Source organism: Alnus glutinosa, chromosome 4 (assembly GCF_958979055.1).
Source record: "Alnus glutinosa chromosome 4, dhAlnGlut1.1, whole genome shotgun sequence".
NCBI lineage: Eukaryota > Viridiplantae > Streptophyta > Magnoliopsida > Fagales > Betulaceae > Alnus > Alnus glutinosa.
This window is the reverse complement of record NC_084889.1, coordinates 2,223,761-2,239,538: the sequence shown is the minus strand read 5'-3', so window position 1 is coordinate 2,239,538 and position 15,778 is coordinate 2,223,761. Positions and strand designations below refer to the sequence as shown.

The following is a 15,778-nucleotide window of genomic DNA, read 5'->3' as shown; positions in this document are numbered from 1 at the left end:
TTATTTGTTAATATTTTTTTATTTTAAAAATAAAAACAAAAACAAAAGGTATAAGAAAAAATTATTATCAAACAAAACGGTTCATAATGTTTGCCACAAATATGGTACCTCTCAAGTCTCAACTCTGTTTACATTTCAAGGTCTTCACGTTTTGCGGTGCTTGGTCAAACACAAAGAAAGAAAGAAAAAAATTCACTAAATCCTACTTTATTTATATCAATAAAAAATACAAAATGCTTAGAGTGTTACAATTTTTATTACAACTTCTTACGAACTAACTTGACAATTTCTTACAAGTTACAGACCGATCACAGGACAATCCATATTCAAAGTAAACAAGAGTATCACGTAAGCTGCCATGTGACAATTTATATTTAGTAACTAATGTGATAAGTTTTAAGTGGATTGTCATGTTAATTAGTTTGTAAACATGAAAAATGTCATGTAAACTGTCACGTAGTCTATATTTTAATGGTTGGCATGATAAATGTTTTATGAACTAACATATTAATTTGTAAAGAATTTATAATAAAAGTTGTACGTAATACCCATATCAACCCTTATAAAAAAATAAATAAATAAAGGAAAAAAATGCTTAAGAGGTCCATTAAGTAGGGATTTTTTATCACATAATTTGATAACAATTAAAATGTTGGAGAATAAATCGAAAAAATTTAAACTTAATTTGATAAAAATTTAAACCTCCACAACCTCTTAAGCATTTTTCTCAAAAATTAAACCAAATCCCTTACAATTTTTCTCAAAAAGTAATTTAGTGGGAAAAGAGAATGTGCCTCTTCAGGATGAGGTAGGGCCACGAGCGCGCTCTTGATAAACCCGGCCCCATTTCCCAAACAAGGCCTGGTCCGGGCGAGCACTTGCGTTGCGTAGCGTAGCGTCGGCGCATCCAATCCAAAACCAAACGAGAGGCAGCAAATAAAGGCTAGCGAGCCGAATGGCAGAGCAACTGTCACTGACACTGCCACTGCCACTATCATCTCGATCATCAAAACCTTCACCACCAACCATGGCTGCTTTCACCGCCTATTCTCGCATCCTCCCTGCCGCCTCCAGAGCCACAGTCTCTCTCGCTCACTCTCCTTCTTCTTCCTCCGCTTCTCTCTCCTCTCTCAAATGCCTCGGATCCTCTCCTCTCGTCTCTCATCTCTTTCTCAACCAGGTCCAATCTCTCTCTCTAGTCATCTGTTCCTTTTTGTTCTGATTGTCGATGAGAAATTGTCTCTGATTTTTTTTTTTTTGTTTCGGATTAACTTTCAGAAACGATCTCCGGTGGCTCGTGTTGTGTCGGAGAGAGGCCTGAGCGCCGCGGCTACTCCGATATGCGCGGCGTCCGATCCTGACCAGCTGAGGAGCGCCAGAGAGGATATCAAGGAGCTCCTCAAGACCAAATTCTGCCATCCGATTCTGGTACTTTTTTGCATTTGCACTCTGATTTGCTTTTGTGTTCGTAGTTCTTTCTCTTGTTGGATCAAATGCATAGATTGTTGGGGTTGAACGACGTTGTTGAGTGTCTCGATGGGTTTTAGAAGTTAGGGGGTTCTTTCGCTTTTCACTTCCGCAAAATGCTTATTACAACTGTTGGAAACTTGAATAGAGCATTGGTGTCTAAATCCTCAACTGCCACCGGTAGTGCCTCAAAATGGTGTAGAAGTTAGGGTTCTTTCGCTTGTCACTTCCATCACTTACGTGAAATGCTTGTTATAACGGTGGCAAACTCGAGTTAATTGGTAATTTTTATGGAGATGGAGTAGAGGCGTTGGTGTCCAAATTCACAATTCAATTGCATTTTCGTATCATTGGCTTTGTAATTGGGTTTTTAGATTGCTATTCAATTTCATTTTGTGCCATCTAAATCCACGGTCGACACTCCTATTTGGTTGATATTGATGTTTATATGAGTACTGAGTACGCACATCTTTGGAAACAATTAAATTAGTTTATGTGTAAAACAGATTCGCTTGGGATGGCATGATGCTGGTACTTATAACAAAAACATTCAGGAGTGGCCACAGAGAGGTGGAGCTAATGGAAGTTTGAGAATTGAGGTTGAGCTCAAACATGCGGCCAATGCAGGTAATGCAATGATTCAATGTTGATTGTTAGTTAGCTTGGTTGATGGTAATATTGTCTTATAAGCTGGCCATTTCAGGCCTCGTGAATGCGTTGAAACTTCTTCAGCCTCTCAAAGACAAGTACTCTGGTGTGACATACGCAGACTTGTTTCAGTTGGCTAGTGCTACTGCTATAGAGGTTGTCCTTTTAATCTAGCTATAGAATTTTTTATGAATGGAATTTGAAATATTAATGAAAGGCTGAACTAACTGATTCCTTGGAAATTTCAGGAAGCTGGGGGCCCCAAAATCCCTATGAAGTATGGAAGAGTGGATGTCACAGGACCTGCGGAGTGCCCAGAAGAAGGGAGGCTTCCTGGTAAGAGGAACATAAACACAAATCAGGGAACGTTTCCTTTAAAGCTAGTTCCCACACCAATCATCCTATAAACAACAAACCTCCATCCATCTTCTACCCCAAAAGAAATAAAAGCGGAGAATCTATTTTGGCCAGCCCTAATACTTTTCCAAAGAGCACACATGAGGTCTTCGTACCTCCTCAAAAATCCATTTATCCATTCCTCTCCATACTTCACACCAAGAACATGTCTTGAAAAATGATGTTCCTCCTCATAGAAAGTGCCATAGCCATTTATCCAACAGGGCTTGATTAAAAGTACTGAATTTACTCAACCCCCTACCCTCCATGCTTCATAGGGGATCATACCATATTCCAATCCACCAAATGAAACTTTAATTCTTCGTTCGTCCCACAACTTCCACCCCATAAAAATCCACTAGACAAAGTATCTTAAGAAGCGTAAACCTTCCACCTTTCGATAAGTAAAGTTTCTTCCGTCCTGCTAACCACTTCTCTATCCTTTCTAAGACTAAATTCCACATCATAGAAGCCTTAAATGAAGATCCCAAGGGAAAACCATGGTAATAGGTAAAGATCCTAACTTACAGCACAACAATGCTGCCAACTCCTCTAAACCTTCAACCTTCCCTACTAGGATTAACTCATTCTTTCCAAAATTTACTTTTAAACCTGAAACAGGCCCAAAGTGTGGAAGCACATATCAAATATATGTAAGACGTTCAGCTGTAGCATCGCTAAACAGGATGGTATTGTAGGCAAACAGGAGATGAGAAATAATCGATACACCCCTAGAACCACCTCCCAAATGAAAACCAGACAGAAAACCACCCTCTAATGCTATCAAAAGCATTGGCCTAAGGATTTCCATAGCCAGAATAAACTACAGGAAAGATAATTGGTCCCCCTGTCTCAACCCCTAGGACCATTAGAGGAGCCAGCTGGGATTCCATTTAACAAAACTAATAACTGAACTGTGAAAATAAAAGAAATTATAGATTTCCTCCATTTATCTCCAAAGCCAAATCTGCTGATAAATAAATAAGACAATCCCAATTCACACGGTCATATGCCTTCTCAATATCTAGTTTACAAATAAATCCTAGAGTTGATCTCTGAGTCTATTGCCATGACATTCATTAGCAATAAGAACCAAATCTAAAATATTTATTCCATCAACAAAAGTGCTCTAGTATTCTGGCACTAACTTCCCCAAAACAGTTTTTGATCTATTAGCTAGAACTTCTCCAAAATATTGAACTAGATTCCCACTAAACTGATCAGCTAAAAATCTTTTTTGTATTTGGCTCCTGTTTTCATTGGCACAGCAGTTACAAAAGAAGCATGTACAATTTTGTCTCCCTCATGTGTTTCAAATTATAACTTCCAATTTGAACACAAATTTGTTTTTGATGGCTGTCATACTGTCAGGAGAAATTTTATCAGTGAAATTATCACCCTACAGTCATCCACTGTAAAATCTTTTGCCTTTTCCAATGGATATTTAACTGCAATAGAACTTCCTCATTGTTAAGGAAAGTAGGCATCATCTGTTATTCAATATTGCTTTGCTTGTATGCTTAGATCCTTGTTGCTTTGGTTTTCACAATTTTTAGGCTCTTTGGTCAGAAATCTTTTTTCTAGTTTAGTTTGCTTTGGTTAGTCCTTTTCTTTCTCCTCTTTCTTTTCAGTTTCTTTAATTTCTCAATTATCCGATGCTAGTTGTAAATCCACTTTGCTTCACCTTTTGCAATCTATTTTTTCTAAAAAAAAAAATCACCTGATGATTAGCTGCTGACCCCCCTTCGCCTGCTGATCATCTACGAGATGTTTTCTACAGAATGGGATTGAGTGACAAGGTAATTCTCATGTTGATATACACTTGGTTTCTGGATATTACCTCACTATGCATGTGATATTTTCCTCTAAAGCTGTTTTTTGTGCAGGAAATAGTTGCATTATCTGGTGCACACACACTGGGAAGGTCCAGACCAGAACGCAGTGGTTGGGGCAAGCCAGAGACAAAGTACACGGTATTGTATACTCATCTTCTGTGCATGACCGCAGAAGAGCATATTTTGACTAAGTTGCACATTTCATACCTCTGAGGGGATATTGGATTTTACTATTAAACAAGCATGTAAAATCTGTTATTGCATTCATAGAAAACTCAAAATGATCTTCGTAGCAATTAATCAGAGCTGTCAGAGTATTCTTTTCTTCATTGAACCTCCTAAGGATAGAAAATCACCAGTTTGTGTCAGATGATGAACCACTATCAATTACAGCAAATTGATTCCATAATCAACAGTGAGAAATAGCTTCAAGTAATTTGCTTATATGATGAGGCTATTGTATGCTGATTTCATAGTTTTGTCACCCATCAGACTGAGCGTACTGCATTATCATATTATCAGGAACATCCTTGAACATAGGTTGTTCAAGAGCCGGTAATTTATGCTGACTAGACATTTTTATACTCTCATAGATGGGCTGCTTCTTCTTATGTGCTTAGGCATAATGAATATTGAAATTTTCCAGATTAAATATTAATGAAGGGATATCATGAGACCATGGAGACCAAAGAGATTTATCACCTGATTACTATACCTGCTGAACAGCATGAACTCTCTAATGTTAAAATCCTTGTCTACCACATTTACTAAACAAAACCATGGAGAACAAGGAGATTCTAACCTTATGAGCAACAAGAGTCCTTTTATCTGTATTATACGTCTTTTTGTCTTTGTGTTCTATCTGTTAATATTTCTAATTTAGTAATTAAGATGTTTCTATATTTTCTGCTGTTCTGTACAAATGATAGCTCAAGAATCTAGGATTAACTAGTAGTCGCAGCTGTAATGAAAATAATAAGATGACAGAAAAACAGCAAAACTAACTGCTAAAAATATGACTAGCATATATTCCATGGCAGAAAGATGGGCCTGGAGCACCTGGAGGACAGTCCTGGACAGTGCAATGGTTGAAGTTTGATAATTCCTACTTCAAGGTTTGAAAATCACAATGATGGCCTTTTCATATACATTAAGAAGTACAGTCCATGCACCCCCCCTCCAACCCAAAACCAGAAGAAGGGGGGGGGGGGGGTGAGGATGTTGGGGAATTTCCTTTTGCTGATTGTGATTGAACTATCAGGATATTAAAGAAAGAAGGGATGAAGATTTACTGGTGTTGCCAACTGATGCTGTTCTTTTTGAAGATCCATCATTCAAGGTAAAACATAATGAGGTTTGGCTGTGAGGCAGTTATATAGCGTAAAATGTTTTATGATATATTGCATGATTTTCAGGTATATGCTGAGAAATATGCTGAAGATCAGGAAGCATTTTTCAAGGATTATGCTGAAGCCCATGCCAAACTTAGCAACCTTGGAGCCAAATTTGATCCTCCAGAGGTTTGTTATCCTCTAATGATTGTCTTTGTTGAATTTCAAGAGGATGCTAACCAAATATAACTAGTTTGTTTAGTACAATGTCATGTTCATCCACACACACACACGCATCTATGGAATAAACAAGCAATTTTCAAATATTATTAGTAGCTCTTGACTGAGGACCTACTAGAGAGACACCCACACACGTACTTGTAGTGCTAAATTTCACCAAAACTTCAAACTGGTGGTTCTCTAGGAAATATTTCCGTCAAATTTGATTTATTTTGTTTGCTTTATGTCAACCTAACCACCTTATAATCCCAGCTCCTTTAAAGACATGGAGAACATACATTTGTTGATGCGCAGACCCACATGGCACACAAAACAGCCATTAAACCATTATTTTTTCTTTCTTATTTGACTAATGAGAGGTCTAAAATAACTGCACTGAATTTGGGGATCAGGGTATCGTGATAAATGATGGTCCTTCAGAATCTGCACCAGAGAAGTTTGTGGCAGCCAAGTACTCATCCGGAAAGGTTGTAATTATGATGAACTTACATCCTAATATTCTTTTATTTGATGGTTGTCAGAAATTCCTTGCGTTTTTTAGCCTGAAAATATGTGATGGAGAAATTATTTGTTTGCAATTTGTTCATCTTTACTCTTCATGGTTTGCTGCAGGATTAAGAAACAAGTATCTTGTTTTCTTGTGCCGTGTCTTTTAATAATACAAGATGAAGCTACTTATCAAAAATAATACAAGATGAAGCTATTTTCAAATCCTGTGAACTCACATCTAATACATGGAAGTCTTAAATGAAGAAGAAAGGAATAAAATTCAATAGTGTTATACTTGCAGAGAGAGCTGTCAGGTGATATGAAGCAAAAGATTCGAGCAGAGTATGAAGCAATTGGTGGCAGCCCAGATAAGCCTCTACCGACTAACTATTTCCTAAATATCATAATTGTGATTGCTGTTTTAGCAGTTTTGACCTCACTATTTGGGAACTAGGTTGCCTGAGTTTTTTTTATTGAAAATTGCGTTGTTTGTTTGCGTGCACTTTGGTTGAACTGTTGCATTGTCAATGAGTAAATGGTCGGTCATGTGGCATCCATAGAAATCATAAAATGGTAATGAAGGTAAGAAATCAGGATTTGTGATTGTTTGAAATGTCTCAAACTCCATAAATTATTGTTTCGAGCTAATCGCATGCTAGCTTATAATGAGTAATGCTAAAAAGAGGACCCATGTCCTTGAATCATTTCAAAATTGATGTGACTTTTAAAATTACTATTGAATCAAAATTCAATAGTGATCTATCACATATCTAATAGTAATTTTAAAAGCCACATCAATTTTAAAATGACTCAATGAGGACATTAGTCTTCTTTTTAGTATTACTCAGCTTACAATATAGTTTGATTCATTAATAAATAGGAATTTGGTTCCTAAAATTAGAGCGAGGTTGAACCAAATCCTTGTTATATGAATTTTACTTGAACCAGCTTATTTTCTAGTCTAAACAATCCATGTGAATCCAATTGATTGAGTTGATTTATTTTTTGGGATTGGTTCTGAAGCAAACCAAAGCAAATCCCTGATTTTCCAAATGGTCCCAGAACTTTAATACTAACTTGAAATTTAAAGTCTTGATTTTCAAAGCTGTTGTGTGTGTGTGTGTTTTTAAGTTGCAGTAAATTAATTGCACATGCAAGCAAGTATTTGAAGTTGTGAAGTATCTTATGACGGTCATTTGTATCTTTGTATGTTATTCAAGGTGTTCTATCGTATAATTCATTAGTCTGGTAGTAGTATCTCTTTTCGCAAACGTATGAACGGTTGAGCTTTGGAAATTGCAAAGTGAAGAAGTTAACCTCAAAGGTCCAGTTTTAACCATAGTGCGTAACAAAAAATGCATAATTTTTTCTACCTTCGAAATGTAAAATTTGTATGACAGGCATTTGGTTTATGACAGCCAAAAGAATTTAAAGCCGAATTCTCACTGATATTGATATAATGAAAAATCCTAGATGCTTAGCTCAAATGTATTCTTTTCATGTGGTTTTTGTGAATGCATAATAGAAATTTTTTTCTTTACACTTGCTGCACAGAGTTAGAAAATTTCGTGTATCAGATAATCTATTGTAAGACTGATGTATCCAATTTACTCGTTTCTTTAGCTAATATTTGTCGGTTATATGTGTATTAATTAAAAAAAGAAAATCTGACTTTGGTGATTTCATCTATTATGTTGAAGGACATGTTCTATTGGACTGCTAGAAGAGCTATTGTGTTCCATGATACCGAATGTATTTTGGCTGTTAAGAAGTGATAGAAAGAAAATAGGAGAAGACGTGAGTAGAGAGAGAAGGGCTATTTTTCTCATCTCAGCAACCCTCAATCCATTCTACATAGAGAAACGCTTCTCTACCACCAAAAAGCACAACTTTTAAAAGCACAACTTTTAGCCAACTTGCTTATGTGGTTGTGATTTTTTTTTTTTTTTTTTTTTTTTTTTTTTTTTTTGAGAAAACACTATGGGCTAGTTTGGCAAACTACTTTCATTTTTCCTCTATTTCTTTTCACTTCTTTCAAAAATATCAAATAAAAAACATTCTAACTTTTTTACACTTTTTATATCACATCAATCATTTTTTAATATTATTCAAATAAAAAAATTCACTACAAAACAAAACTTTTTTACTTTTCTATAAAACATTTTCAAATTTTATATCACATCAATCACTTTTTATTACTATTCAAACAAATATTCCACAACACAATTACTTACCAAACTAGCCCACGTCCCCCCAAATCGCCACCCCTCTCTCTCTCTCTCTCTCTCCCTCTCGCTCAAATTTCCTCCCCCACCGAAACCATTGCCCCCCCCCCCCCCCTCTCTTTCTCCTTCTCACCGGTCGAGCCCATCTCTCTCCCCCAAATATTCCCCCCCGAAACCACCAGGAAAAAAGTTTGTACACCGGTGAGATTTGTTTAATGAAGTGACAGCCGGCCAAGAAGATGAGGAACACGCCGGAGGGGGACGGCCTGCCGAAGAGCGAACAAGTGAGAGAGAGGGAGGAAATTTGGGGGTTTCAGTGTTGGGGGGAAATTTGGGGACTATGCGTGGGGGGAAATTTGGGGAGAGTTGATTTCAGCTGGTTTTAGTTTTTTTTTTTTCAAAAAAAAAAAAGAAAAAAAGAAAAGAAAGTGCCACGTACACAAGGGTTGGTAAGAAGTTGTGCTTTTAAATGGCTGTGAATCACTTCTCTTCCACATATTAGGAGAATTAGGTACAAATTATTGGGGGAATATTATGAGGATGACAGCTAGCCTTCTAGAAGAGTACCTAATATTCTAGGCTTGCATTTTAACAAGAGAAATGCTAGAGGTACCAAAAATTTTACCAAGAGATGGGTACTAAGATGATGTGGAGCTTATTCATTGGTACTCATAACATTTTTTTTTATTAATTATTTTGATCATCTCCAATGAATAAGTTTCACATCATCTTGGTACCCATCTCTTTGTAAAATTTTTGGTACCCCTAGCATTTCTCTTCTAACAATAAGCAACATTTTCCTGAATTGAGTTAGCCAACAATACAGTAAAATAGGTCATCAATGATTATCTCCCGAGTCTTTTGTGTGTATATCTAACTCTTTTTATATTTTTGGTAGTGTCCTAGTGTCTTATATGATACAATATTCAAAGCCCATTTGAGTTTGTGATTTAAAAATGTGCGATTTGAAAACGTAATTAAACTTTTGGTAAAATTGCAGTTTAACTTTTAAAATTGTGTGTTTTAAAAACGTACCCCCTTACGATTTGAAAGTGTAGATTTTTTTTATGTTTTTAAATCATAATTATTTTTAAAAAAAAAAAACAAAAAAACAATTTACTCTTAAATTATATTTTCTGCAATTTTGTTTAAATTAACACTTTCAAATTACTCTTAAGTTATTTTTCCTTTTTTCATGTGGTGCCCGATTTCAACTCCAAATGAGCCCGTAGGCGGGGTGTACAAGAAATTATTATTTTTTATTTTTTGACATGTCTACTCAAGAGGGGAAGGGGAGATTGGAACTAGTGACCTCAACTTCACGAGGCGTGATACCAATCAACTGAGTTACCCTTGTAATTGCGATATCATTGCAAGTTAATATATATATATATATATATATGTATATATATTGGTGATAGAAAATATCGTGGAGCTTTATTTCATCGATCTTTGAGCGTATTCTTGGCCTAGAATGGAATAAAACTCAATTTTAGCAATTGGGACGTGACTAACAAGTGGTTGGGCTAGCCAGGTTAATCAGCTTCTTCTTCTTCTTTTTTTACTTTTTTTTTTTTAAAGTCAGGTTAAGCAGTATATGCAAGCTGTGTTGACCCAAGTGCAACCGCACAGGTCTACCGTGTTTGTCCATCAATCAATCAATAATGTGAGAAATTATATTTTTACCACATAATTATTATAAAATGTTAATGTGACAGTTTTAACCAACGTTGAGTTAATCCTTGTTGAAAATGTGGTATATAGCATTACTCATTTATATGGTAATACTACGGTGCTTAACTCAAAAAAAAAATTACAAGCTGATAGGCACTGTTATATCAGCCCAATAGAATAAGTGTGATAGTTGTAGAGTAATTTTATTAGTATATTAAGTATCCATCAAAATATAAGGTGGCTTTTAAAATTATCATTTTATCAAAATCATTTGATCAATCATACGTCCAATTGTGATTATAAAAGTCACCTCTCTTTTTATGAACACTTAATGTACTAATAGAATTATTTATAGTTGTAAGATGCAAAAAATAATAATAATAATAATAATTTCTAGCACTTCTCTCTCTCTCTCTCTCTCTCTCTCTCTCTCTCAATATATATATAAAAGTAACGTTATACATCATATTTTTGTCTTTCAAATATCTCAAAAGACTGATGTGATAATCTCAATCGACCTTTATTTTTTTTTGTACTTTTGTATTTTTTTAAAAACAAAAATTGATTTAAGAGTTGGTTAAAGTTGTCACGTATTATGAGATAATTGTGACAACCTTAACCAAAGTTTCTAGCATTACTCCAACTATAACTTCGAATTACTTTAAATTTTCTTCAAATATGTGTCACCTTTACGTAGATATTAGATTCACAAAAATAACCGAATGCGTTTATAATGCATGCTAATTAGAATTTGGGGAAGACGTGACACAACATGATGTTTTGCTGAAATTAGTGGCCATATTTTAGGCCCATCAAATATGTACGTTTAATTCAGTTGCCAATTTTTTTCTTCTCAAAATTCAGACAATGTTGGGTTATGTAAAGAAAAAAACATATGGGATATTATAGTTTTTACTTAAATTTTTTTACAAATTGATGTGACATGTTATCACAATCAAATTTAATTATTTAATAACTGATGTAATAAATGTTATGTAGACAATAAATTTACAAACTAACATAACGATCCATGTAACATAAGGAGCTAAAACTTGAGGGGAGGGGGGACAATTTTATTTTTATTTTTTGGCAGGGAGGGGGAGAAAAAATTAATTTTGAGTGGATATTCATAAAAATGTATATTTTTGGAGCCTTTCTCATAAACATGGTTTCGCCTTTGACTTCAACGTCAGTTACAATTAAATTTAATTGTTTAATAACTAACATGATAAATGTTATATGTACGCCGCAATGTCAATTTTTAAGGAACTTACGATAAAATTTGTAGTAGTCCTAACAACACTCTTAAAAAATAAAAATAAAAATTGTTGCCATGTTTGTTAATTACTTTGTTTTCTATCTTTTGTTTTTTTGTTCTTTAGTAAAAAAACACAAATAATTCAAAACAAAAAAAAATTAACAAATAATTTAAAACACAAACAATTTTCGCATATGTTTCACTTCTGAATATTTTTTGGAACCAGAAACAAAAAATGCCCAACCTAATGCATTTAATTAGACATGGATTACCGGAATCCTTATAAATTGTAAAGTGCTTAATTAAAAACTTCAAAATACTTTCTTTTTTTTTAAAAAAAAAAAAAACATTTCTTAAAAAATAATTAGTACTATTTATTTGTTTCAGGATGTTCATCTACAATTTTTTCAAACGTAGGGGTGCTCATTGCATATATAACAAATAAAAATAGTAAAAATCTTTTTTAAAAAAATCGGGGTAGTGTTGCCACCTCCATTAGCCACCAAATACATATGACAGTTGCGTAGTGGTCACCAAAAGTATATTATTGATGTGTGTCGTCGCTAGAAGCATATAACGGTCGTATGATGTCGTTAGTTCTATCTACCGACCTGGATGACTACGATATCACCGTCACAACGGTGGTAGATTTTTTTTTTACACTTATTATATCTTTTTACATTGTAAAACTTTTTTTTTTTTTTTTTAAAAAAAAAAATCTCAAAATTTTACCAAACAACTATTCTTTTATGAACCTAATTAAAACACTTTTTTTCAAAAGTGACCCTACCAAATCAATTCTTCATTTTTTTCCCTTTTTTTTTTTTTTGTTCAACTACAAATTTAAAAGGCTCGAAACTTTTTGCCCTAAACTGTTGGTAACTCTGTTAGTCTCTCGAAATGCGAAAAGAGTGAAAGAAAGTGTAGTTTTGTTCCTAATTTAGGGAGCACGTAGGGTAATGTCCTAATAATTACTCTCTATGGATTCATCATGTTTGGAAGCTGCCTTTTTGATATTGTTTATAAAAATTATAAGTCACATCCTTATTCAGCCTTTTCTGTAAAGTTGTTTTTTTTTTCTTTCTTCTTCTTCTTTTGAGAGAAGCCTTTTTCAGGTGGGGACTCGTGGTCGTGGACATGTACTCATTAATGTTGTGCTCTGTTGCATCATTAAAAGCTACGGGAAAGCTTTGAACTACCCTATTAAACACTTTTGTAGCCACACATGCAACTCCACAGAGAGACAACCAATTCAGTTGTTGCACCTGGCCGATGAGAATGGTTGATCGTCGGTTGGCCAAATCCACAGACAGACAAACTAGGTGGCCTTAATACGGACAAGGACTCAAAACCCATGTGCTTTTTATTTCACTTCATTTTATTGGGTCGACTCGTGATAATGTTATCCGATTTTCAATTGGTTATTGTCTAAAAAAATTAAATAATTATTGCCCCATCGGTCTAATGAAATTGGGAGTATAAATTTACAATTACTCAAAACCCAATATATCCATCCTTCTGGTGGCAAATATTCGGCCATATATTTGTTTAAATAAAGTTTTCTCCTAATTAAATTATAAACAAATAATCTTTTATTAACACAGTTTTTCCCGTAGTAAAATATCATGCAAAAGAGGAAAAAAGTACGCAAAAAGGCTTGCCGATATGGGCCGATGGGAAAGACTCTATGCTTATGCCCTTAATTACTTACCGTTGGTTCCTCCGGGATGATGATCTTTTGAGAGGCTTATCCCACGTTCCTCCGTTACCCATCATGAGATTTGAGGCTTACGAAGCGGTTATGAAAATTGTTCAAGTGATGTGGAAGTGCTGTGAGAGAGAATCTTGTGTGCCAAGGGTTTGTTGAGCTCAGGTCAGTGGGTTGGTATGTCGATTATATGGGCTCGTCAGCCCGTAAGTCCAACATTTTTAATTTAATTTGATCTATTAAATTGATATATGTTTTTAAAACTTGCATTCTCATATATATTATTAAAAATACATGTGAAAATTATATTTTTTTTAATTGCATGTCAATTTAGTAGACTTATAAGAAAAATTTGAAGAAAACTTTATTCCTATTTCGAAAGTGGGTTAAAGTTCAAAATATAAACCCTTCTTATCTCATTGTAAATTTGCAGTGCTAGTGGCAGTTGTTGTAATTAACAAACCTTTAATTGATCATGTTTGCCATTGTGAAACACAAATCTCTCCTTCATGCTTCATCCGTAGCAAAAAGCCCACTTTAATATGTCTATCAAGGGGAAAGCTTAGCAAATATTAATCATTATTGTGGCTATGCAGGAAACTATTAAAACGACTTTTTTAAAAAAAAAACAATAAAAAAAAATGATTTAAACTTTAATTATAGAGTGGTTGGAGAGTAATGAACGCACATAGAAAACTTACGTAGCACTTCAATTTTATATTAAAAAAATGAATAACTTACATTGGGTGTATAGATAATACATACACTCACGATGCCAAGTTTCAAATTAATTTCTTACTAATGGTGCGTTTGGAATTGTGATTTCGCAGATATAAAGTATGATTTTAAACTAAATAGCAAAAAAATAAATCGTTTAAAAATTACATTTTTAAAAATTTGCAATTTAAAAACTCAAAAAAAAAAAAACTATTTTTTTTCAAATTCAAACTAGCTAGTATGTAATTTTAAATGAAAAATTACGATTTTACCAAACACTTAACTTTTTTTAAAATCACTTTTTTTTAAATTGCATATTTTAAAATCACAAATCCAAACAGATTCTAAATGAGATGAGATTGAGCTTCATAAATGATTTTAGAGAGTAAATAGCTCAAAATTAACTAGTCATTTTAGAGTGATAAGTTGATAATTAACACAAATATAACTAATATTTCCCTTGGATGGTACGTAACAACTCTGAGGTTTTCTTCTTTTCTTTTTCTTTTTTTTTTTTTTTAAAAAAAAAAACCAAAAAAAAACAATTGATTCATATGTTTGCTGATGTGGTGTGCTATATTGTTACTTTTTAGCCCTAATCTGGTTGCTTAAAAACTATTCTGAAAGCAGTTGGTTTAGCCCCAAGCTTCCATAATAGATGACAACTCGTCAACTCTTATCATAAAGTAGTAATAGAACAGCGCTCAAATGATTCGTCCCTCCCAAAAGGAAAAGATGCACATAAACAAAAACATCCACCAATTATGATTTATTAAAGAGTGAGAAGTCAACGGAAGTAACTTGATGTAGTATTATTATATTAATTATTAAAATATAGATTATCTCATAGTATACACGGTTATACGGTATTTTTTATGTTTACAAACTTATACGCCAGTTTACGTGAAACTTACTACCTCGCTTACTAAAACATAACGTAGATTGCGACATGACAAACATTTTTTGAAAATATAAATTATTTTGTTAGTTTATAAAATAATTATAATAAAAGCGATAGTCCCTCAAATAATTTCTCGTAAATATTAGGGTTAAAGACATATTTGGTACATGTGATTTAAAAATTTTAATTTTTGGTACCTCAATTTCATTTCGCTTCACAGATAGTACTTGAATTTTGGAAAAATACTGATTTGGTATTCATTCAAAAAAAAAAAAAAAGATTGACTTGGTACTTATGTCTATTTTTTCGTCAAATTTTAATAGATTGTCACGTGTAAATCAACGAGAGTTGACACGTGGCACAATATAAAAAGAAAATAATAATAATAAAATCTTTAAAAATTAATTAATAAAACTTTAAAAAATAAAAATATTAAAAACATTAAAAAAATAAAAAATAAAAATAAGGGTGGCTCCTTTGGGCAAAATGGGGGTAGTTAAGCCAAGGGAGAGGCTCAATCACCCCCAAGGGCCGAAAATAGAAGAAGAAAAAAATGGAAAGTTTTGACTCTTGGGGGTGGCCGAACCACCCCATGGCCATTGATATATATATATATATATATATATATGTTTTTGCCTTTGGGGGTGGTCGAACCACCCTCGTGGTCTTTGGGGGTGGTCGAAGTACCCCCAAGTGCCAAAACCCTCCAAATTTATTTATTTATTTATTTTCTCTGAAGGCCATACGGATGGCTTAGCCACCCTTTTTTAAAAAAAGTTTTTAATATTTTTATTTTTTAAAGTTGTATTAATTTTAATATTTTAGTTATTTTTTTTTTTTTAAAAAAAAATATATATAAAGCGAAATGAAACTGAAATACTAAAAAATA

General features: G+C 33.8%; 1 protein-coding gene across 2 annotated transcripts; it reads left to right on the top strand.

The window, feature by feature from the left end:
- The first annotated feature begins 855 nt into the window (after positions 1 to 855).
- On the top strand, positions 856 to 6,903 carry LOC133866028 (probable L-ascorbate peroxidase 6, chloroplastic/mitochondrial). 2 transcript variants are annotated; one of them, XM_062302592.1, is made up of 12 exons: positions 856 to 1,180; positions 1,279 to 1,428; positions 1,974 to 2,094; positions 2,171 to 2,271; positions 2,364 to 2,451; positions 4,243 to 4,310; positions 4,398 to 4,484; positions 5,387 to 5,461; positions 5,608 to 5,685; positions 5,762 to 5,866; positions 6,310 to 6,384; positions 6,708 to 6,903. In XM_062302592.1, the coding sequence occupies exons 1-12, from the start codon at positions 956 to 958 to the stop codon at positions 6,858 to 6,860; spliced, it is 1,326 nt and encodes a 441-aa protein (XP_062158576.1). In that variant the 5' UTR covers positions 856 to 955; the 3' UTR covers positions 6,861 to 6,903. The 2 variants fall into 2 exon arrangements, with proteins under 2 accessions (XP_062158576.1, XP_062158578.1); XM_062302594.1 differs by having other exon boundaries at positions 857 to 1,180; positions 6,530 to 6,903.
- Positions 6,904 to 15,778: the final 8,875 nt, after the last annotated feature.